A 25,980-nucleotide genomic window follows, 5' to 3' on the forward strand; every position below is an offset into this window, starting at 1 on the left:
GTCAATGGTCGGAAACTATACACTAAATTTACATTATCCAATTGAGCAGTTGAGAATATACAGTTTATATACATATTTACAAGAGAGTAGCTTGGTGAGCATGGATATAAAAAATTCTAGTACCAAGTGCATCCCGTTGTTTTAATCATTGGAAGATGATTGTAGCATTGACCTATCAAAATTATGCAGAGTGGTTTAATCTTAGTTTATAATCACAGGGGGCAGGGAAAATATTCCATAGTGTCATTGACACCCATTGAGTCTCCGTCCAAGCTGACCATTTCACCGTAACGAACCCGGTGCTTCAAACAGACGACTATACAACCTCATTTGGCTATGGAATATTTTCCCTGCCCCCTGTGATTAAAACTAAGATTAAACCACACTGCATAATTTTGATAGGTCAATGCTATAATCATCTTCCAATGATTGAAACAACGGGACGCACTTGGTACTAGAATATTTTATATCCTTGCTCACCAAGCTGCTCTACATACCAAATTTAGAGTTTGATACCAATGGTTGTCTCAAAGGACAACACAGTTTTAGGAAACACAAATTTAATAAAGGAATATAAAGGCTACAAGGATGAATGATCTGCGTTGGTTTTAGGATAATTGTTAAGAAAAGGAAAAAGTAATTTGTAAAATTAACAGAAAAATTAACAGAGAAATGAAACCAGTACCTTAGTACGATGAAAGTACCTTAATGTATCACAGGAGCAGAAAACCGTACAAGGAAAGCAAGGGGGAAATTCACAAAACTAATTAAAGACATGCAAAGTTAAAACAAGGTCTGAACATATTAGTCATTGACACATCAAGGCCAATGTAATCCAATGGAGTGAACACTCCTAAATTCAATATTTTGTATTAAATTTAAAATCAGTAGAATCCCAAGGTTTGACACAGAAGTTCAACCACAGAGGTGATATCTAATATGAGAACGGTTACTATCAGCATCAAAACATCAGGCCGAAGTTCACAGGAAGGACAAGAGACCCCTTACTAGAATGTACAGATTACAATAGAGGTTTTCACAGATATTCCAGAACAAGTCTTGGATAAAATGAGTAATTATTAAATATCAATCCAGAATATGCAGGGCAGATCTGAAGCGAAATTGGCACCAATGTGTCACAGCACCAAATCAGACCCAGCTGTTTTTGTTTTTTTTTCACAAACAAAACATCACATAGTAGTCACCAAGACGATCAAAAAAATAATGACATGTGGTCAAACATGAGACAAATCACCACAAATAAAGAGGTGGTTTCATTTTTCTCATTGCATACCGGTACTTCATTACAATAAATGATCATCACCACAAGGTGAATTACTTTCAGAGTTAGCTTACCGAACAGATGGGTATAATAAATGAAACCCCTACAGTATTTAAAATCAAGGTGGAACAATTCAATCTAAGAAAAGCCAAAAGTTCCCATGGAAATAGTATCTGACATAAGAATAATTTTAAAAACGCGTAATTAAAGATACAGAGTTACAAGTTTGAATGCCTCCTAAACGGAAGGACATACAGGAAATTACTGACCATGGTAAATACTTAAATCCACAAACTAGAAGAATAATGAGTTTTTAGAAAAAGGGTCAGTAATGAAATAATAATTTTGTGTGGCTATTTCTAGCCGGGCGCAGCCCTTGTAAGGCAGACCCTCCGATGAGGGTGGGCGGCATCTGCCATTTGTAGGACACTGCGTGTTATTGTGGTGGAGGATAGTGTTATGTGTGGTGTGTGAGTTGCAGGGATGTTGGGGACAGCACAAACACCCAGCCCCCGGGCCATTGGAATTAACCAATGAAGGTTAAAATCCCCGACCCGGCCGGGAATCGAACCCGGGACCCTCTGAACCGAAGGCTAGTACGCTGACCATTCAGCCAACGAGTCGAACAGTAATGAAATTAAGAAACAGAGACAGCTTGCAATAGAATACATGCTAACTGGAATGCCAGAATTTTATGCGAGGTTCGAGGAGAATGCAGATCAAACGATAAAAGGATAAATTTACATACCCAACGGATAAATAGCAGGTAAAATAAATAAACCATTAATAAAATTCCCATCCCAAAAGGGGGTGGAAACCGGGATAAACCCCGGAAATATAACGAGGTCTACATCTCACGTCTGTCTCATAGAAAGATCAGGCAATAACTGCAAAATGGCTACCCCCCCCAACACTCACCAAGGCCATCCGTATCCCGTTACCAATACCAAGAAGGAGAGGAGATATGCCAATCACGTGCAGAGCACATTATCGGACTATATGGACAATAATCCATACATATTAAGAGGGACATGTTTAAAAAGTTCAAATGTTAAAATACCCTCACAACTCTCCCCTTCCCAACCCCCCCTCCACCGGGGAATGCAAAACATTACATTATTAAAAACATGTGAAGCATTCGAAGGCAGTTCACAATGTGGCCAGTGTTTCTTTCACGCATTGCCACACGGATGAAGATGTGAGGAAGGTGTTGACTTACACCAGAACTCAGGTATGGTGCACCATGGTATAAGGTCACTTGAATCACGAACGTACATGTCCAGAGAAAACACTGAAACAAGAGTGCGAAGGCCTTAGCACCACCAGAACTACCATAACGCAACTACTACACAGTTATCTTAGAAATGCAATATGCCATAACAAAAGGTATCATGCCAAAGTTTTTTTTTTGCAAGAATAAATTTAGAAAAGGAAAGAATAGATTATACATGCCTATAAGTGAAAAAAATTTCCATACAGAATTAAAAACAAGGTTACATGCCTGATACATGAATACTGTACATTCAATAAGAACCTCCTCTCGAGACTGAGTTATTAAAATGAAATTTTCCAAGGGATGAAAATAAATAACAACTTAAGCGATACCATTTGACCATTACAACAAGACCTTTTACATAACACAAGGAAACTTAAACCCACGTGAACTTGATCTCCTTGAACCAAGCAGTCTCGATAATAAAATATATAATGGGTTTTTTTAGAGGTTTTCGTACATAAAACTCAGTCAAGTAAACAGGACATTCCCCTTAGAAGGTGCATTCTATAATAACAAGATGAATCAAGGATAACCAATGGATGAAATAATTTAAATAACGTCCACCACAGCATGGAGTTTGTTTGGCTGGCATAAATACAGAGCAAACAAATGCCCAAAACATTTAATCATAAACCAGCAACTTCGCATGTCTGTGTCTTCATGACGTAGCTTATCCACAAGCTCAAAATATTTAAGATACTTCACATGCAGTACACACTGTATGGATCTCACCAAGGGGATAATCGATCGAAGCACGACCAAAGATGGTACAAGAGTAAGGAGACTAGACCAAAACACACACTATAGGAACTGAAGGATTTGTGAGAAGGCAATAGGACAAGATTACATAAGTGCTGTCAGGAGGAGGCATGCACTCATACCAAAACACGACATAACACAATCCGAGCCGAATGGCACATAATTTTAAGAAGAACAGAAAAATTCCACCAAAACGATCAAAATTTCCCCAAAACAATGGTTTGAATCCACATCATGAACACAACCTTTACTCTTAGAGGTGAAGCTTCCACGGTGTGAAGAATTATTCAGTTTATTTTCCGGGTTCAACCATCTTGTTGTCTGTACATCACGTACAGTTTGCCGACGTTTCAAATACATTACAGTATTCTTTGTCAAGGCGACTGAAATACCCCCACTCAATCCGAGGTAGTCAGTCTCCCAGGCAGCAGTCACACTACAAGAGTGGCCCTGACCTTGGTCTTATATATCCTAGTCTTTCTGGCTGACGTAAGCCCCCTGACTGTCTCGTGAGAATTCTGGAAGGTATATGTCACAGCCAGGTGGTGGGGCTTGCCCGCGCTGTTATGTAATTGGAGTTTCGGCTTGCGTGTTTATGTTGTGGTCTGTATGTCTTAAACTGTGAATGATAGGCATCCAAGAATTGCTGATTTTATATCCTTCTTCTAAATTCATATTGTTCGGATGTTTCTTGGTTTCGATAGCCTCGCGGATTTTCCTTTCCAGATTCCAAGGGATAGCTGCTAGGATCTTGGTCTTGTCAAATGATATTCCGTGCCTTGTTTCGTAGGAATGTTTGGTTACCGCTGAAATATCTGTGTTTTTGTTCTTGGTGTGACCGATATGTTCTTTTAGGCGGGTGGAGATCAGACGTTTTGTTTCACCAACATAACGCTCCGCAGCTACATTCAATGTGATATACTCCAGGAGTCTGTAACTCTAATGTGTCTTTTACTGGTGGTAGATAATGAGCTAGCTTTCGGTGTGGTTTATAGATGGTTTTTATGTCGTATTTGTCCAATATCTTGCCGATCCTGTCTGTAGTGTTTTTGATGTATGGCAGTATCGCTGTTTTCGGGTGGGTCAGTTCTTCTTTCCCGTTGTTTTCTCCTACGGCAGCCTTTTCTTTGTTCTCTTCTGATTTTCTAAAGACTCGACGGATGTTATTGAGCGAATAGCCACTTTTCCTGAGGGTTCTCATGAGGTGTTGTTTCTCTTCCTAGAGGTGCTCTGCGTCTGATATCGTTATGGCCCTGTTAACCAGTGATGTTAGGACAGCCTGCTTTTGTGATGGGTGGTGATGAGAAGAGGCGTTCAGGTACCTGTCTGTGTGTGTGGGTTTCCCGTATACTGCGTGACTCAGAGTCCCGTTGATGTTGCGTTTTACTAGGACATCCAGGAACGGTAGTTTTCCGTTTACTTCGATTTCCATGGTGAACTGAATATTTACATGAATAGAGTTGAGATGGTCGAGAAATAGCTGCAGGTTATTGCTCCCGTGAGGCCAGATTACAAATGTGTCATCCACATAACGCACAGAACATTTCAGTTTCTGGGTAGATGTGGCTAAGGCTTTCTGTGCAAAACATGAATGGATATCAGGGAGAGGGATAGACTGAACGTTTATCTTTTGGTTGACAGATCTAAAATCGACAGCTCTGAATCCACCTTGGGATTTAGGAACCAAGAAGACAGGTGAAGAATAGGATGAGGTGGCGGGATGTGGGTCAGTTAATTCAGTTTTGTATTTAATAACATCAGTAACCCCTAATCTATTTGTCAGAACATCTGAAAACTCACTACATATTTCCTTGATTTTCTTAGCTTGAAGGTCATTGAGATGTTGAAGATTAAATGAAAAAGAATCAACCTTTTCATCCTCATTAAAATAGTCCTCAAAAGGCACCTTATCATAATCAAAATAAACAACTTCAACATTAGGTGAATCAGAAACTACATTTTCAGGATTGACCATTTGTTCTCAAGGGGCATTTGACCTTGATTATAATTATTATTATTAGCAGTTACTGAAGCAGAAATTACATCTTCATGGTTAAGATTGTTTTCGAGTGGCATTTTATACTTGAAATGCTGACAAAAGGGAAACTTGACAGAAGGAGAAAATTTAAAAAAGAAATATTGATCTTGGATGTTTAACAGCAAACCAGTATGATAAAGGAAATTATGCCCCAGAATACCATCACTGGATAAATGTTCAGCAACAAAGAAGCTGAACTTCCAAGTATATGTTCTTATTCTAACCTTAACTTCAACTGATCCCAAGATTTCCAAAGCAGTAGAATTTGCTGACTGAAATGAAGATACAACATTCTTAATATCAGAAAACTTGCATATGGATTTAAATTTTAAATACCAAGAATGACTCAACACAGAAATACAACTCCCAGAATCAAGTAACTTACATACAGGAACTTCATTAATGTGTTCACATACATAAGGTAAAACAGATTATGGTTTAGCAAAATTTCTCAAACATAACTCATTTACACAATTATTTGCAGAGTAATTTTGATTAATTTTGGACTTATTTTCAAGCTTGTTAACCATACTATTTTTCAGTCAGAAATAATTATTACCAGATTCATTAGTTCTTCTAGCTTGGTTTTTTCTAGGGAAATTTCTCCTTAGATTGTTATTTGAGCCACAATTAAAACATTTATGCTGATTGCAGTTGTGTTGAACAGAGTGCGAGGTAGATTGTAAGGTCTAGAGAAATCAGCATATTTCACACTTTCAGCAGTCACAGAAATCTCTTGTAATTCCTTAATTGAATTGGGTTTGTTGACAAAACATAGATACGACCGATATGCAGGTGAGATTCCTTCAATAATGTTACTTACCATGTTCTTTTCAGAGATATTTACTTTAAGAACTTTGGTGTACAGTAATATGTCTTGGATATAGTCAGCGAGATTCTCATCTATCCCTTGAACACGACAATGATACATCTGCACTAGAGAAGACAATGCCCTATATGGAATGTAATTAGTTAATATTTCAGAATGAACATTCTCAACAGCCTTATTCATGGACATTACTTCAAGAATCAGATTAGATAAAATGCCAGTAGAATAGGGATAAATAATTTGAAATAACTGTTTAGACGAGAAATTGAACACCTTAGCCACATACCAAAATTCGGTTAAAAATAATTAAAAGGAAACAATTTCTTCCAAAGAACTAATGGATAACTTGGAAATATTTTTGAGAAGCATAGAAATTGGGTGAGGTAAATTCCTAAATGTCTGTTGACCAATATATAAGTTTTGTATTCCACCCACTAAATCATAGGGAACAATTTAACTTACCCACAGTCTCAAAAGAAGTTGCATAATTCTCACTGACCTTTGGAAGAGCCCCAGTAAAATTTTGGTGATGTGAAATTACATGATTCTCTGGATCACAGAATCAGGAATAATATGCTGACTGATAATTCTAGCATTAACATCAGCAGTAGAGTGGTCACACTTATCAGTATTGTTAGTAGATTTATCCACAGCAAGGTGATAGACTTATTTAAAACATGATTACAACCCTCTTTTAGATGGGAAGGGAGATCAAATGTTAAAAGATCTCTGGTGCGATCAGCAAAATGTTTAAGACGGTTATTGATTCATCTAAATTGAATACCAGAAGATTCACCTTATTTGAGAAAATTAAAAATCCATTCAATCTCATCTACTTTGGTAAAAATCAAGGACAATGACTGACCAACAGTCTTTTCTATACTTTCCGGTATCACAATGGATATGTCCTCTAGGTCCTTTAATAGTTTTATATCACCGGCAACAGTTCTGGTAGGGGTTTGATTTCTGATGCAGATTTCATATTCGAGCTCCTCTTTACAGAAGAAACTTATAATTGGTAATCTCCGGGCTCCCATGATAAAGGGAACAAAAAGCAGCAGGATTCGAAAATTTATAAAAAATATAACATATCAATTAACAATAGAACTAATTAATTAATCAATTACTAGAGGTCATGATTTCAATTCTCTGCTACCACTGTGACGTGCAGAAGAGGGGCACGTTAACTAAAGACACTATAACATAAACACACTAGCGTGGAGTAAATAAGAATTAAAGATAACACAGTGGCTTGGTAAATAAAAATAGGATACACATAAATTCACTGGCTAAATGGGGTGCGCAGAACTTGCTACCCAGTACTAGGTTCAGGTTAGGTTAAGAATAACATGCAGTACAGTTACACCCACAACACAAATTCCACAATAGTGTTACCAACCCCAAGGCAATTAAAACAGTAAATATTAAATCAACATGCAAGAACGACAAACTTACCTCAAAGGGGTAAATGAGTGGGGAGTGAACTAGGAGTGGATCATGCAAGGTGACCTCTGTATCAGTACCAACGTACCAACGTACCAAATTTAGAGTTTGATACCAATGGTTGTCTCAAAGGATAACACAGTTTTAGGAAACACAAATTTAATAAAGGAATATAAAGGTTACAAGGATGAATGATCTGCATTGGTTTTAGGATAATTGTTAAGAAAAGGAACAAGTAATTTGTAAAATTAACAGAGAAATTAAGAGAGAAATGAAACCAGTACCTTAGTACAGTGAAAGTACCTTAATGTATCACAGGAGCAGAAAACTGTACAAGGAAAGCAAGGGGGAAATTCACAAAACTAATTAAAGAAATGCAAAGTTAAAACAAGGTCTGAACATATTAGTCATTGACACATCAAGGCCAATGTAATCCAATGGAGTGAACACTCCTAAATTCAATATTTTGTATTAAATTTAAAATCAGTAGAATCCCAAGGTTTGACACAGAAGTTCAACCACAGAGGTGATATCTAATATGAGAACGGTAACTATCAGCATCAAAACATCAGGCTGAAGTTCACAGGAAGGACAAGAGACCCCTTACTAGAACGTACAGATTACAATACAGGTTTTCGCAGATATTCTAGAACAAGTCTTGGATAAAATGAGTAATTATTAAATATCAATCCAGAATATGCAGGGCAGATCTGAAGCGAAATTGGCACCAATGTGTGTCAGCACCAAATCAGACCCAGCTCTTTTTTTTTTCTAAACAAACAAAACATCACACAGTAGTCACCAAGACGATCAAAAAAATAATGATATGTGGTCAAACATGAGACAAATCACCACAAATAAAGAGGTGGTTTCATTTTTCTCATTGCATACCGGTACTTCATTACAATAAATGATCATCACCACAAGGTGAATTACTTTCAGAGTTAGCTTACCGAACAGATGGGTATAATAAATGAAACCCCTACAGTATTTAAAATCAAGGTGAAACAATTCAATCTAAGAAAAGCCAAAAGTTCCCATGGAAATAGTATCTGACATAAGAATAATTTTAAAAACGCGTAATTAAAGATACAGAGTTACAAGTTTGAATGCCTCCTAAACGGAAGGACATACAGGAAATTACTGACCATGGTAAATACTTAAATCCACAAACTAGAAGAATAATGAGTTTTAGAAAAAGGGTCAGTAATGAAATTAAGAAACAGAGACAGCTTGCAATAGAATACATGCTAACTGGAATGCCAGAATTTCATGCGAGGTTCAAGGAGAATGCAGATCAAACGATAAAAGGATAAATTTACATACCCAACAGATAAATAGCAGGTAAAATAAATAAACCATTTATAAAATTCCCACTCCAAAAGGGGGTGGAAACCGGGATAAACCCCGGAAATATAACGAGGTCTACATCTCACGTCTGTCTCGTAGAAAAGGGGAGGAGATATGCCAATCATGTGCAGAGCACATTACCAGACTATATGATCCATACATATTAAGAGGGACATGTTTAAAAAGTTCAAATGTTAAAATACCCTCACAAAGAGGTTCAAGAAGAGCCTGAAGAATATAGATTGAAGATCAGTATGAAAAAGTGACAACCAGTGCATAGACTGCTGCTCGCCGGGTCTACTAGGGCTTCTTCTTTTACTGACGAAAGCAATTCCTTTTTTTTTCCCTCTACTGCTGATTTGCTGTACCTAACACAGTCAAGAGTTTTCCAGTTGAGATGAACTCCTTAGCCTTTAGTAGTTTCCACTTCATATATAAGGCAGCAGATTAAGTACTAGAATGCCTCAGCTGCCATTAAGAGTTGCCATAAACCCGGTACAAAGGACAAATACGGTTACCATAATAATAATAATGATAGTAATAATAATAACAAAGTAATACCAGTAGTAAATAATATAATACTTAATAATATGACTAAGGAAATTGTTGTAAATAATGCAGTGGCGGAGTGTTCATATCAGAACACAGAAGCGTGACGAGTATCTTTCGATACGCAATATTAAATCAAATATAGGGAACACTTACAGGCCTAAAAATGACAACTAAGAAAGGATAGTGGAACGTGCGGGAAGCCCTACGAGGTCTATGGAACGTATAACGTTATGGGGGAGAAAAGACTTACAATAATACACCCAACAGACAAATAATTATTAAGGAAATGAACATACAATTATAAATGAATAAATAAATGAACTGCAGATTAACTGATTCTTGAGGTACAAAACAAAGGATGTGTAAGTGAAACAATTAAGTTCTTCGATCAAGAACAAATTTTGACATAGAGATTCAGAATTTACAGAATGAAGGGAGGCAACCTCGAACGAGACAAAATTAATTACACAATTTAAGAAAGTGTTACCGTTACTTACAATTACAACTAGATTTGGAAAAGAAGGTCTGCCTCTGAAAACAACACGTTGCGGACTAGCATAATCGCTAAGTCATATAAATGCTCTATTTTGGAAAATGTGGAAAACTAGAGGAAACTCCGGCACACGAGATGAACTTCTACATAATTACTGAATTTACATTAAGTGGGAATAAGAATGCATTTAAATAGCATAAGTCAAAAACAAAGCGCTTACCTTTGGCGGCTGACGACCCATTGCGGGACGGACGCAGAACGCGTCCGCCCGCTGTAGTGATCCAAATTCAAAGACATGGACAAAGTGACTTCCACACACGAGGAGCCACGAACAGGAAACAGAGTGATTACAAATGACCAGTAGCAACACTCCAGTTTTCCACATTCACCTATTAAAAATCCTGATATACTGACCAATAAAAACACTTGTACTTTTGACCAATGACAATATTCTTCAGGAATCACATATTGCATATTAGCGGATATTACAAGACGACAGGAAGGGCCACTTACACGTGGCACACCCTGCCTCACAAGTCGTGTATAAAATTTCCACATCCCTTTCTATAATTTACAGAAAAATACAATTTAAATCAGGAAATGTAAATACCCAGGTCTCTTTGAACATAAATCTTCTTCATAATCCATTTCTTCATATGCCTAAATGTGTAATAATTTTCAAATAAGAAGGCTTCATACAATAATTTGCTTTGCACAAATTCTTCAGTTTTTTAAATGTTTTTGTTTACCTAAAATGATAACAAGACAGAAATTTACATTTACATAATATTACATAATAAGGACTTCTGTTGCTTCACTGATTTCTGCTCACAAACGGCCACACTGATAAAGGACACTTACCAGGTGCTGGTGCAACGTGTTGCTCCTCTGTCGCTCACCTGAGGTTGGCCTCCAAGTTGGTGATTACTGTATTAGTAATATTTAAAATAACAAAAAAGCAGGATATTCAGAACCCAAAACTTAATGATGAAAATAACCTTACTAGACATAGTTTTCCTCTTTCGATGCCAGTCAAACAATGGAGGGCTGGGTTATGATTTGTGATAGAACAATGCTTTTGTCACACTCAGGGGCTCTGAACTTTCCAAGAAAATATACAAAAAAGCCGCTTGTCATGGAGCCACTTACTTACTCTTAGCCAGGAGCAATATCCCAAGAGAAAGAAAATAATGTCATGTTGGAAGAAGTTAAGAAAGAATGGTATTTAATGTATGTTTCTTGGCTGTAAGACCACACAGATGTTATTTGTTCTAAGAAAAAAAAGTTTTGTTGCAAAGTAATTACGGACCGGGCGAGCTGTCTGTGCGGTTAGGGGCGCAGCTCTGAGCTTGCATCCGGGAGATAGTGGGTTCGAACCCCACTGTCGACAGCCCTGAAGATGGTTTTCCATGTTTTCCCATTTTCACACCAGGCAAATTCTGGGGATGTACCTTAATTAAGGCCACGGCCGCTTCCTTCCCATTCCTAGGCCTCTCCTATGCCATCGTCGCTATAAGACATATCTGTGACTTTGCATCCGGGAAATAGTGGGTTCGAAACCCACTGTCAGCAGCCCTGAAGATGGTTTTCCATGGTTTCCCATTTTTACACCAGGCAAATGTTGGGGTTGTACCTTAATTAAGGCCACGGCCGCTTCCTTCCCATTCCTAGGCCTTTCCTATGCCATCATTGCCATAAGACGCATCTGTGTCGGTGCGACGTAAAACAAATTGTTAAAAATCAAAAACAATAATTATTCACAGTGTACAAGAATATGAATGTAGAAAGTAATAAAAAATATTAGTTGACAAAATTTGCACCCCTTAAGTCACCGCCCCTAGTGGAGGTGTATTATAAATGTGCCTCTGGTGACAAACGAAGTAAGATAATATTTAACTTGGAGACAAAGATCTGAAAATGTTGGAGACTAATACAGACAAGGTGAAGGGTGTTCAGTGTACAAAACCTATTATGGGAAAAAGTGCCAATGGTAAAAACACATGGAGCGAGACTGTCGCCTAGCTTCCTGATTACCTACGCTTTTCTTAAATGATTTCCAAGAATTTGGAAATTTATCAAATATCTCCCTAATTCCTCTTCCTATAGATGAATAGTTGCTCCAGTTTGTCCTCCTGACTTCCAACTTTACCTTTCAAAGCTCAACTCAAGCTTTAACGTCATTCCATGCCATTTCACCATTGACAGCTCGTCTCCTTATTCCCTAGTTTTCCAAGTAGTTTCTTAACACTAGTTCTCATCGTGGTGTGGGTCCCATACTCGCTTCCTTAAATACTGTCCTAACCATCTTCAACCTTTATTTATAACCTCATTACCCCGAAGAAGATTATATTACAGTGATTCCATCAACACAATAATTAAATCTGAGAGAACTTTTTCTTTGTGTGAAATTTACACCTGTCACCCGGCGGCCCCGGGTTTGATTCCTGGCCGGGTCAGGGGTTTTTAATTGTAAATTATTAATATCCCTGGCCTGGGGACTGGGTGTTTGTGATGTCCTTAACGTTTCTTTCCTCACATTCAATGCGTTACACTTCCAAAATTACAAATACACGCAGGTTCATAACATATGTTGCAAGTAGAGCAAAAGATCTTTCAAGATCGTTGCCCCAAAGAAATAGCATTTTTTTTTTTTTTTTTTTTTTACACCTGCCTTTTCATTCATCTGCTGTCCATCCTACAACATTGGTGAGGTCTTTTTTTCTGTAGTTGCTCAGAATCCTGTAATTACTTCATGCCTTACCCAGTTCTTTACTCGTAAGAAAACATTAAGATCCAATAATATTTCCCTTAATCATCACAGAATGACATAATGCTTCACCTACTCCAATTCCCCAAATTTGATTTTCTAGAAATGTAGCCACCCTTTCAATCACTCTTTTTTCCCAGTCCAAGAGCCCTTATTTTCGTCAACAGTCTTCCATGCTTTATCTTATCAAAGACCTTGGGTAGCTCAATAGCGATGCAGTCCATTAGACCTCCTGAATTAAAATTATTTGCTATAGCTATTTTGTTGGAATCCTACAAGTTGAGCATCTGTGGAATAACTTTTATGGAACTTACACTGCCTTCTATCAAACCAGTTAGTAATTTCACAATGTTATCAGAATGAATGCTTTCCCAGAACTATCATGCAACACATGTCAAGTTGACTGGTCTGTAATTATCCGCTTCATGTTTCACCCTTTTCCTTGTGCACAGGGGCTGCTATAGCTGCTCTCCAATCATTCGGTACAGCTCCTTCATGCAAACAGTAACAAAATAAATAGGCACTGTATCGCAACCCATATCCCCAGAAATCTTATAAATCCAGCTGCTTTTCTACCTTTCAAATTTTATATATATATTTTTTGATGTGATGGGAAAGAAAGGGAGAGGAAGACCTAGGATGAAGTATTTGGACGACATCCACATGGAACTGAAACGAACAGCCAATGAAAGAAGAGAGTGGTTGCTTTGACAAGGCAATTAGCCTTTAGAAGATTGATTGATTGATTGATTGATTGATTGATTGATTGATTGATTGATTGATTGATTGATTGATTGATTGATTGATTGATTGATTGATTGATTGATTGATTGATTGTGATCATAAGTAAATTTCAGTAATTAGCCAGTATTTGTGACCTCCTCTACCTGCACATTAACTTCATATCCAACAATCTTTACATATTGCTGACTGAATATTCTGCCTTTTTCTGTAAGTCCTCGCATAAACACACTTCGTTTTCATTAATGATCCCTGGAATCTCCTTACTGGAACCTCTTTCTCCCTTCAAGTACGTACAGATACCCTTCCACTTTTTCCCTAAAAAAAATATGACTGCAATTTGCCATCATTTTATTCTTAGCTGAATTTTTGCTAAATTCAATTTATGCACGGGAGTATTAAATGACCCAAGCAGTTTTTGGGCATAGTCGTAAAGTGTTAAAAGGAGGATTACTGAGCTCGATAGCAGTTGTTTAAGTGCGGCCAGTATCCAGTATTTGGGAGATAGTGGGTTAGAACCCCACTGTCGGCAGCTCTGAAGATGGTTCTCCTTGGTTTTGCCTTTTCCCACCAGGCAAATGCTGGGGGCTGTACCTTAATTAAGGCCATGGCTGCTTCTTGCCCACTCCTAGCCCTGTCCTATTCCATCGTCACCGTAAGACCTATCTGTGTCGGTGCGATGTAAAGTAACTTGTAAAAAAGAAAAGGAGGAGTGATTACAGAACGCCAAAACAGATGGAAAGCCAAAGGACGGGGAAAAGAAGGCGAGATAGACAGCAGAACAGTGTTGGATTGGGACTGGTGGAATGATGGTAGAAAATGGAGAGGAACCCTGTGTGGCTGTAGCTGGAACTTCACACTCCTCAAACAATTTTCTTCAAACCAAACCAGGAAACCGCTGTTTAGCCCAAAGCCTGCAGATTACGAGGTGTCGGTGTGACAAATCTCCTCAACCATTATTCTCGTCTTCCTATACCGGAGTCACCATCAGAATGTCAGATAGCTGCTCAATTGTAATCGTATAGACTGAGTGGAGCTTCAACCAGCCCTCATATCCAGCTAAAAATTCCTGTTCTGTCTGGAAATGGAACCTGGGCTCTACAGGCAAGAGACAGGCATGCTACCCACCTCCCACACCATGAGGGCTGGCAATTTTCTTCAAGATTATACTGAAAATAATTTTGAATCATTGGTGGTTCTGTACTGTGATGCCCAGTTGTAACAGACAAATCTGATCTTGTGTGCATCTCTCCTTCAACCCTGAGAAAACACCTAAAGTATCCATCTCTCTCCATGTTCTGTTAGCTTTAAAGTACAAATAAATATACATCTCACTTTGTAAGAGTTCCTGATTGTCACTACAAACAACTTTCTTGAACAAAAAAACCTGTTAAATAGTTACAAAATATAAGAACACAATCCAGTATGCTAAAAGGGGCAGACGAAGACAAAAACACAGCTAGAACACAAGCACCGTGGTCCACAGATGGCCTAAATGCAAAGAAAGAAAAAAAAAGTTACAAAATACACAGTTTATTCTTGTTATTTTGATCTAGTAATGACAACTCATATTCGTAGAAGTTCCCAGACCTGTATACAAATTCAGTTGGCTTTCTAAACGGAGAGGTTCATCTGATGTACTTTTCAGTTTCATGACCACTTAACTGTGAAGAACTTGCCTTAATCTGCACCATTAAGGAGAACATCTTCATGATTACATGTAGACCATTCGTTCATAATTACTTTTACGGCTTATCTTGTCTTGCTAGCTGTATTAGTTAGAGTGATAGACTCTTGAAATAATTCTTCGCCACTGTGCAATCTAAAGATCTGGACATTTCAGTACAACATGTCCATCTTTCCTGTCACATCCTGCAAGACAAGGTCAAACATGAATAGAATAGGCCACCCGTACTGCAAGGTGAGGGAGCCCTGCCCCCTCTTGTCATTTTTCCAGATAGTAAGTCACATGTGTACTATCTTTGGTTGAGAGCTATTCTGGAACATACATTCATCTGTAATCTCAGTTATTTTGGACATTTTCTTTTTCACCCCTTCTCACCCTCGTGCTGATGTGGCTGAACTTCGATTTAAATGACATCTGGAGCGACATTATTAAAGTCAACTACCCCAGAAACTATAGATTCTACTTGAATATTGGTTGTTTTCTATGACTTTTATACTCCACCACATTTTCACCCACAGCTGGAGGTGTGCACGCACATACATCCACAATCTTGGTCATTTTGGACTTTTTCATCCCTTCTAACCCCCATGCCGATTCAGACTGCACTAGATCTTTAACGACTGTTCATCTCAGTGACCCCGAAACTTACGGATTCGATACTATTTTCGATAATTTTTATATGCCACCCCCTCCCATCTCCACCTCTTGGGGTCGCTTAACCCCACAGTGCTTTTTCCCAGACAGTCATATGTGTAGCAGAATCTCTCCATTTATGCATGTGCCTACTTCAAACACCAGGCCTGTGTTCTTATTGTGGAATCCTTGAGCTGACATTGCCATGGTTACGGCTGGTCTTTCCTGGAGTGGGATAGTGTGATGCCAATATCTTCATAACAGTTGGTTTTAGGCCTTAAAATGTGGTTTTGAGGACCATAGGGCCGAAGTGAGTTTTGTTCTTCTCATTATGAGGCTTAAAGTGAGCTTTGTCTCATCCTTATATGACAAATTTGATATTTTACCTATATTAGCATATGTTAATGTGCCAAAGGGCCTGAATCAAGGGGGCTGTTTAAAATTTCTTGTAGATGGGGCCCTAAAATGTAAGTAGACAACATTTGGTTCAGATTGGTGTAACGGTATGGATTTGTATAAGGAACATAGTGGTTGTGCAGCTCTGCAGATCGTGTTATGAAGCTGCGTCTACTTTGAATGATGAAAGATTTGATGGTGTCTGTTTCAGTTGGTCACAAAGGTTCCAAAATCAACCCAAGCAGAAATGGAAGCTGCAGTTGAGTCGGCTAAGAATGCCTTCAAGACCTGGTCTAAGACTTCTATTTTGACCCGGCAACAAATCATGTTCCGCTACCAGGACATAATTCGCAAAAATATGGTAAGATGTAACTTTGATTGAGTCATAACTGTGTGACTTATTTATTTTTTATGAAACTCAATATTCTTTCTTGTTGCTCGATAGAAAGCTTTGGCGGAGAACATCACCACAGAACAGGGAAAGACTCTTGCAGATGCTGAGGGAGATGTTCTTAGAGGGTTGCGTAAGTATAGCTGGCTGTTTTGTACATAAATCTTCATTAGACTGTTACGCCTGTTACGTCCCTCCTCGACCACACGCAGACTGCTCGCCAGGCTGCGGACCCCCAGGTTTATATAGCAAATACGGGGGCGAGTGTACAAAAGCACTGGCGAGAACTGCGGCGACCGAAGAGGGAACGGCAAGCAGTGCCCCGCCCCCCCGAGGGGTTTCGACCGACCCAAGACATACCGGAAGGAAGCCACTATCCTGGTACATCCTGAGGGGAGTCTGCACCAGTTGGGAAGCCCTCTCAAGTGCTTTATTATAATAGGTACATACATTTCGGTCAGTACAGAAATAGAATTATATACCATCTGAATTAAGTCCTAGAATACAATACAAAGACCCTGGACATAAATAACAGAAATGCTGAAAACCCAATCAGACAAAAGAACAGATTATATATATGCAGTCTGAGCACCAAAGTCTGGCAGCGGGGCGTCGCACCGGGTTAGGAACCAGTGGCCCACTGTTCTCATGTGGCTGATGTTGCTTGTGCCCCTCTGGGCTCCGCAAGTTCCACGTCCCCTACAACTCCGTGACATGGCGCAGCTGACCGCGGATGCCAGGGTGGGCTGTTGAAATTAGAACCTGGGCGGCAGGGTCACGACATCATCCCCTGCCGCTGCGTCCAATTGGATGCCGTACACCATCCGCGTGTTAAAGTACAGTAAATCACAGATGCGCGGGTGTAGAAGAATGATTATTGCCCATCATCCACGTGGGGCCAGGCGGATAGGGCCTGTAGGACAACCTGTAATTCATGTTGGTCCCGGCCGGATGGACTCGGCAGAACCAAGGCTTCGACAAGTTGGATAACAGCCTGTTGATCTGGAACCGAAAGCGCCTCCAAACAGGTGGCCGGTACAAGGCTGCGCCAGTCGTACGGCATATATGGTGGTTGCACGACATTGGGGTCGTCCTGTAGGTCCTCCATGGAGTCATCCTCTTGCTGGTCTTGGTCATGCTGGCAGTGGAGCTCCCTGACTTCGCCCTGAAGGTTATTGTGTGCTGTTTGTAGTTCTTGAAGGGCAGCTAGGATGTTATTCATCGATGCCTCGGGTTGATCTTGGGACATTTCAGCGTTGAGTCGGGATGCCAACTTTGATCTGGTCTGCTTTGTAATGGGGGTGCGAGTCGTTTGCTGACCTTGGGAGCGTGCTGGTTTGCCGGTGGAGGTGCCACGCGATGCTGGATAGTGATCTGGCAACCTGGGATAGTGTTGGGTCGCGGAGGAGCGATTCGTTACAGATGAACGACTCTTTTTGTGGAGCGGACCGTTCAAACATAACACGCGCTCATACTGAGTGAGGAGACCTTACCTCGACTTTCAACCAGCTCATCCCCTAAGCTCGCTCCACTCCTAGCCATTCCGCTCTTCCCTCTCCAACTTCCGCTCCTTCGATACGTACACGTAGCCAGTCTGTGTTTACTGCCACTTTTAATGCGGCTGTATTCCTATTCTTAGGCATATAAAACAGTTAAAGTTTATGTACAAACAATTTACATTACCCGAAACACATCACTCACTTAAATTAGAATTTAAAAATAAAATCTGGGACACTAGCTTTCCTACTGCTGCTCAATTATAGTCTGTCCTTCTATTGGAAAAAATTCTCTCACACGGCATTGAAGTAGCGACTACACACAAACGCTTCAATGCTAGTTTGTGGAGACATGTTGTCTTTCTGACCACCAAACAAGTGGATTTCCTTTCAGAGACAACAGTGGCTCTTGAGAGAATTTATCCACTTGAATTATCACAGCTTATTTTGGGTGTGGACTCTGGACAAAACTCAAACTTTAGCTGTGAAGGCAAGCTAAAAGGTAAGCACAATGGACTGCTTTTCAGAGAGGGCAATAGGAGAAACATCATCTGAGCTGATGGGAAGTTGGTGACTCACAGAAGCGGATAAGTCCTTGTTTGCAGGAGTTACAACATTTCTTATCCGCGAAACCATGTAATTTAAAGCACGGATCTACTGCTGTTGCCTCTGAAAATATGGCATTCTCTTCAATATTTCTAAACCTTATGAACCTTAATGTGAGAGCTTCCAGTATCTTTTGAGCCATCTGCACATCCCTACACATTGCAGAGTTATTTACAAACTGGGTACACCATTGTTTAAGTGACTGGCTCAACAGAATCACTTTAGAGGCTGTCACTCGTTTCTCACTACTCATCTCTTCAGTGACCAGTTTGAAAGCTCTGAGCACTTCACAAACTTGCTTAATCTTTTGGATGTCATCGCTACTTAGCTCGGCAGATCAGGGTAGTTTAAGGCAATTGTTGAAATTAGAGCCTGTTGGACCTCAGTAATCCTCTCGAGCTTAACGAAGGTGGAATTCCACCTCGTTATCACATCTTGTTCAATACTTAAGACTGGTTCACCCATCTGCTCGTGCATTTTTCGCAGTTTGCCTTCAGCTTGTGAGCTGCGTTGAAAAAGTCCACAATTTTTTTCACTTTCGCAGTGATGTCTTTAACACGGTGGAGTCCGCACTTCAGAACTAAATTTAAATTATGAGCAAAACATGGGATATGCCTCCAGGCAGTCTGATGTATTGCAGCCACAATATTTGCCGCGTTATCGCTAACAATACACACGATTTTAGTCTCCACTTTCCACTCACGAGCAACTCTTACAAGTTCTTCAGCCAAGTTTTGAGCCGTGTGCTTCTCATCGTACTTGAAACATTCCAGTAGAACAGATACCAACTCGACTCCCTTGATGAAATGAGCCATCACGGAAAAGTAGAAATTGTTGTTCACAGAATTCCAACTATCAGTAGTTAACATCGCATAGACCGCGGACTCCAATTGTTCTTTGACAAATTCTTTCTTCATATTATACAGTTGTGGAAGAATTACTTGCGATCAAGTTTTTCTTGTAGGCAACTTATAAGCGTTATTGAGTTTATGAATCAGTGCCCTAAATTCTTTACTTTCAAAGTGACGGAGTTCGATAGCTGCAGTCGCTTAAGTGTGGCCAGTATCCAGTATTCGGGAGATAGTAGGTTCGAACCCCACTGTCGGCAGCCCTGAAAATGGTTTTCCGTGGTTTCCCATTTTCACGCCAGGCAAATGCTGGGGCTGTACCTTAATTAAGGCCACGGCCGCTTCCTTCCCACTCCTAGCCTTTCCTGTCCCATCGTCGCCATAAGACCTATCTGTGTCGGTGCGACGTAAAGCAACTAGCAAAAAAAAAAAAAAAAAAAAAAAAAAACTTTCAATGATGCAGAATGGCAAGTAATTTTCCACAATTGTCTCCAAAACTAAAAAGTCAATTTCTCTATTCCTTTTGTTGGAAAGAGGTCGGTGCATGTAGAAACTAATGGATGTCGTTGGGATGCAAAAATTGGACTTCAAACTATGTGATTTCGAATTAATCGTCAACTCGTGTTTCAGAAAAGCCAACCCTTGCTGTGTCACAGAAGATTCTTACACCCATTACTGCATGCAATTAACCTTGATTCAAAAGTTAAACCTTTCAGTTGTCATGGGAAATCCTAGTTCCAAAATGTTTTCACCAAGGTGCATTTACATTATTCAAATATTGCACTCGGATAACTCACTGACATACATAACCTCGCACATCGAAAGGAAAACAAAGCGTGAATCAACGACGAGGAGAAATCTATGGTGGCTCTCATATGCAAGTGCTTTATTCATTGGATTACTGAACTGTATGCATTTTATATGCCCTATACTTGCACGGAAAGTGCCTGATGGCCTTAAAATATCGTGGCTTATCGAACATTCCTATGAGGAGGGGAGAAAGTTTTTACAAAGGAAATTTAATATGTCCTCCTATTCAATACATACACATCTCCATCATTAGATGGAGTAATAATTGTCATACATGTTTCAGCTCATTTGAGACATCTTCAATGAAAAACTACATTTTACCTGTCACTTGTTTTCTTCTTAAACATAGTTTCTCAAGTTTTTCTCCGCTCTTTACTATTTGTGATGGTGACTCAACGAGGACAGACTGTCATTTTAAATTTTAGCACAGTGAATTCGTCTTTGTTTTTTAATTGTCACACACTGCATGTTTTAGACTAAGAGGTCCACAACCTCGCCTTAGTCACATATTGTTTTAATTCCATCATGTCTCATTTGTTTTCATTATTTTTTCATTATGTTTTAACACATTCTTTAGTATCAGTTATTTAAAAAACTTTAACCATTTTTCACTGAAGATGGCTCAAAGAAGTTGAAACATGTATTACTCCATCTAATGATGGAGATGTGTCATAGGAGGACATATTAAATTTCCTTTGTAAAGTTAAAACCGTCAATACGGAATGATGCCTGGCTGAGTGGCTCAGACGGTCTGACCCCAACTTGGCAGGTTTGATGCTGATTCAGTCTGGTGGTATTTGAAGGTGCTCAAATTCGTCAGCCTCATGTTGGTAGATTTACTGGCATGTAAAAGAACTGCTGTGGGACTAAATTCTGGCACCTCGGCTACTCTGAAAACCATAAAAGAGTAGTTAGTGGGACGTAAAGTAAATAACATTGTTATTATTAATACAGAATGATTCTAATACCTTGTAAGCGAGAAAGTCTCTTGCTTCCATCTGCATTACAACACGGTACAGTATAATGTCCCACCATGGCACTCCTTTCGTAATTCAGAAATGCCAAACCTTGCTGCATCTCAAAGTATTCTAAGAAACAGTAATGCATGTATTCATCTTGATTCACAGTTTAAACCTTTCAAATGCCATAGGAAATCCTATTTCCAAAATGTTTCCAATAAGGTGCATTTACATTATTCAAATAATGCACTTGGATAAATCACTGGCAATTATAACATCACACAGCGAAAGGAAAAAAACCACACAATTCAAAGACGAGGACAAATTATGCTGGCTCCCCTTTGCAAATGCTTTAGTTTTTAGATTACTGTACTGTTTGCATTTTTTAGATGCCTTGTACTTGTATGGAAAGTGCCCGACACCCTTAAAACATCGTGGCTTATCGAACTTTCCTATGATGCGGGGAGGAAGTCTCTCGCTTCCGTATGCATTGCAACAGAGTACAACGATCCCCACCCTTGTACGATTTCCCGTGGACACCTCTCTCCTTTAAAATTGTAAGTCCGTTTGGGCTCGGTGTTTAAAAAACCAATGAAGTTTCATCGGCATTGACAATGTTCGGTGCATGCAAATTGATTATATGAGCCATGCTTTTCTCCAACTGTCGGCAGCGCCTGTGTTAGGGGATTCTGCTTCTCCGCACACTGCCTGCTACGTGATATTGCAGCGTTCCTCAAAATGCTGAATCCAAAAGAAGTATGATTTCACTCGAACCTAGCAAATATGAAGCCCACTGCAGACACACCGAAGTGAGTGAAAATGCAGAAAGCTACCCTGCACCTTACAAAAGACGCGTTCTATCATGACGCGGATAAATTTTGAATTTAAGTTACTCTGTGAAATACTTTTTTTTTTTTTAATATAAAGGTAGTTTTGAATTAAAAGTCTGAATATCAGTAATGGGACTGACATTGCTCTTCGAATGATGAATTATCCATATTTCAAATTAAGCAATTTAAATAAGATACAAAACCGTACACCATGTTTCCGGGAACGAGAGCATCTTCGAGTTAGGCGGGATTTTGAATTAACCAATTTCAAAATATCAAAGTTCTGCTGTATTTTGTTTCAGCCCACACCCAGTCTGTGTATTTTCAAGAACAGTTCCTCCCATCTCAAGCTTTAGAATAATATATAAGTAATAATAATAATAATAACGTAAACGTTTCCACCTTTTCAATACTACAATATATTCACAAAATTACAAAATTATACGGTACTAGTTTCGACCCATCTAGGGGTCATCATCAGCCGTATTGGAGCAAAGATCATTTGTGGCGAAATCCTAAGACAATGTTATTTTAAAGAATAACAAGTGAAATGAGATGTTATGGTAATAGTTAATAATACAAGGAATATACATACTAAGAGGTTTTTAACAAAGAATAAAGTATAAATGGGGTGTTGTAAAAATTATAATCATGGAAATCAGTAAGTTCTTGTATTGAAATGAAATATGGCTTAGGAAGAGGGCTTAAGGTGGGGCTGAAGGGTGCGGGAGAAAGTGTAATTGTCTTGGAAAAGTACCTTTGATTAAATTTAGGATTGAGTTTAGGTTGGCTGCATTATTGTTTCTGAGGAAAGTGATAAATAGATCGAAGAGTATGTTGGGTTTCTCTGAGATTTCATTGAGATTGTGACTGGCATTAAAGTATTGGTCTAGGTGTATGTAGTAATTTTCCATTATGTTCAGTAAAGGGCCCTTGTTTGCTAATACGAGGATGTCCATGTCTTGTTCAATATTGGTGAAATTATGGTTATAATCTTGCATGTGTTGGCCGATAGCTGAAAACTTGTTGTATTTTATTGCGTTAGTGTGCTCGTGGTATCTGATAATGAAGTTTCTCCCGGTTTGCCCGATGTAGGTTTTTTTGATCCTATAAACTCCTGATTTTAAAAAACTGCTGGTCTTGTTGATGTGTGAAGTATTGTATAAAACATTCATGTTCTTATTGTTGGTTTTGAAGGCTATTTTAACGCCTTGTTTCTTAAAGATGTTGGTTAACTTGTAGATATCATTGTTGAACGTGAAGGTGGAAAATGTTAGAGGTTTGGTTATTTCTTTTTTGAGGGTAGTTTTTGGGCGATGTTTGTGTTTATTGATTATCCTTTCTATAAAATGATTGCTGAAGCCGTTGAATTTTGCGATTCCGCGGATTGTGTTGAGTTCGTTTTTTAGATCTTTATTGGACATAGGTATGCTGAAGGCTCGGTGAACTAGGCTGTTGTATGTGGCTCGTTTGTGGGACTGGGGGTGCACTGAATCTTGGCGAATGGTGGAGGCTGTTTGAGTGGGTTTTCTGAAAATTTTATAACTGAAAGAATCTGAGTTTCTAGTGATGGTTAAATCTAGAAAGTTGATTTTTTGATTTGATTCTGATTCTAGTGTGAATTTGATATGAGGATCAATATTGTTGAGTCTTAAGAGGGTGGTGGGTGCGTTAATTGATTTCTCATTCATGATTACAAAGACATCGTCGACATATCTGGCCCAAAAGAGAATGTTTTCGAATTCGTTGTCAATTTTGGTGTATTCGAGGAAGTCCAGGTATATTTCTGCTAAGATACCTGAGGCCGGTGACCCCATTGCCAAACCATTTTGTTGATATATGACATTGTCAAAAGTGAAGAAGTTATTGTCGATGATAAGTTTTAATATTGTGATAAAGTCTTGTATCTCTAGTTTGCTTAAGTGGCTGTTTTTGTTTAAATTGTTTATAATTATCGGAATTAATTTTGATACTTGTATGCTTGGGTACATGTTTACAATATCGAAAGAGTGGATGGAGTGATCCGGTTGCAAATTGAACTTGTTTAGTTTTTCTACTAGCTCAGATGTGTTTTTAATAGACTTTTTGGATAAGAATTGATAATTTTTTCTTAAGAAACATTGGATGAATTGTGATATTCTGTATAAGGGGCTCGGTCTATAGTTGATAATTGGCCGGATGGGAATTCCGGTTTTGTGAATTTTGGGAAGAGCTTTAGCAGTGGGGAGTCCTGGGTTCATATGTATGAGTTTGGATTTTTCTGTTCGGTAAATAAAAATTCAATGGGCGCGCCATCTTGTACAATGATTCTCGATGCGTAAGAACACCTAGGTATATACGAAATTTCCTTAGCTACAATGATCGTACAACACAAAAATACATCAACACTAAAACTTACAATCCCTCTACTCCATGACGTGGTTGAATGTGCAGGCATATATCGTTATACGCGACAGTTACGTTCTGCAGATTTGCCGCGCATACTGAATTCACATAAATCGAGAGTCCTTTTATATGAAATATATAGGGTTAGGTTTCCATTCACTCATATATTAGGTTTAAAATAGGAGAAATCCTTAGTATTTTTACAAAAAAATTACCATTACCATGTTTGTGAAACGCATTTTAATGCAAAGTTATTACACTTAAAAATTTTAGGCTGAAACTCACAATAATAAACTAAACTCTGCATACAAGCTCTTGGCTTTAGTTTGAATAGCATCTGTGTTGTTGGTTGTGATGCTCAATCCAGTCCATTCTTGGTCACTCTAGTCACACGTAAGTTAGTAGAAGATTGAGAAGTTTTTCGAATTGATTCCGCATTGTCACGAACAGTTCTCACAGTGGATTCCCTAACTCCCAAAACATGCTGAATGTCAACAATACGCTCAATTTTCTGATACCGATCTAAAACTTCTAACTTTGTTTTTCTTTCTTTTTTTTTTTTAACAATTGAATTAAAATTGAATTAAAAATCTAACAAGTTCCACCTTTTTCAATACAAAATACAATTTTGTTGGATGGTTTTTTACAACATAAATTTCATTACAGAACTAGTTTCGGTATTCCTCTAGATACCATCATCAGCTGCATATTAAATGAAACAATTTGGTGATATAAACATGAACAACAACATATTGCTATATATAACTCCTTAATATCTATATTATGCTAGGTTAAAAACTCTAATTTTTAACAAGAAAAACCTTGTAAGTCAAAAATATAAAATCTCTGAGTGATGAGTTGTGAACTGACACTAGGAACACGACGAAGACCCAGTGCAGTGGATTTGGTCAAAACTAGCAAAAAACTGCCAGGAACTGGACCCGGGCCTCTTACAGACCACAAACATATAAGAGACGCAAAGAAATAAAAATATAACAGTAATGAGGGCAAGAACATAAATTTATTATGGAGAGGAAATCAAAATAAAGGTTGCATAGGTAAAACAAGGGGGCCAAAAATCAGATAGCTAATATTAATAATATGTTGCCCATTATCAAAATACACCATACTCATAGATTACAGCACCTTCACACACGCTTACCTTCATAAAAGACGTGACGAAAAGTTTGGAATAAGGACTTGGCATCTATATTAATTAATTGAAGAATATGAATTCAGGTGGGTACAAAACATTTCTTTGTAGCACATCGGGTCTAAACAGTCATAAGTTTAGGGAGTAACAGCCCCTAATCATAACATTCTCCCTTTCAATTCCCGAGACCGATCCTCCTGTAATGCAAGATGTGCGACGTACCAGTAACTATGACTGTAAACTTGATAGTATGCCC

The 25,980-nt window shown here is 38.7% G+C and overlaps 1 protein-coding gene across 1 annotated transcript in view; it reads left to right on the forward strand.

Moving 5' to 3' along the window:
- LOC136883505 (probable methylmalonate-semialdehyde/malonate-semialdehyde dehydrogenase [acylating], mitochondrial) overlaps positions 1 to 25,980 on the forward strand; it is a 459,660-nt gene that overhangs the window by 163,071 nt on the left and 270,609 nt on the right. Inside the window, exons 3-4 of the mRNA XM_067155852.2 lie at positions 16,458 to 16,607; positions 16,692 to 16,770. Of these exons, the coding sequence (XP_067011953.2) occupies positions 16,458 to 16,607; positions 16,692 to 16,770 (229 nt within the window). The remainder of the gene's footprint in view (positions 1 to 16,457; positions 16,608 to 16,691; positions 16,771 to 25,980) is intronic.

The sequence above is a fragment of the Anabrus simplex genome, chromosome 11, assembly GCF_040414725.1.
Source record: "Anabrus simplex isolate iqAnaSimp1 chromosome 11, ASM4041472v1, whole genome shotgun sequence".
In the NCBI taxonomy this organism is placed as follows: domain Eukaryota; kingdom Metazoa; phylum Arthropoda; class Insecta; order Orthoptera; family Tettigoniidae; genus Anabrus; species Anabrus simplex.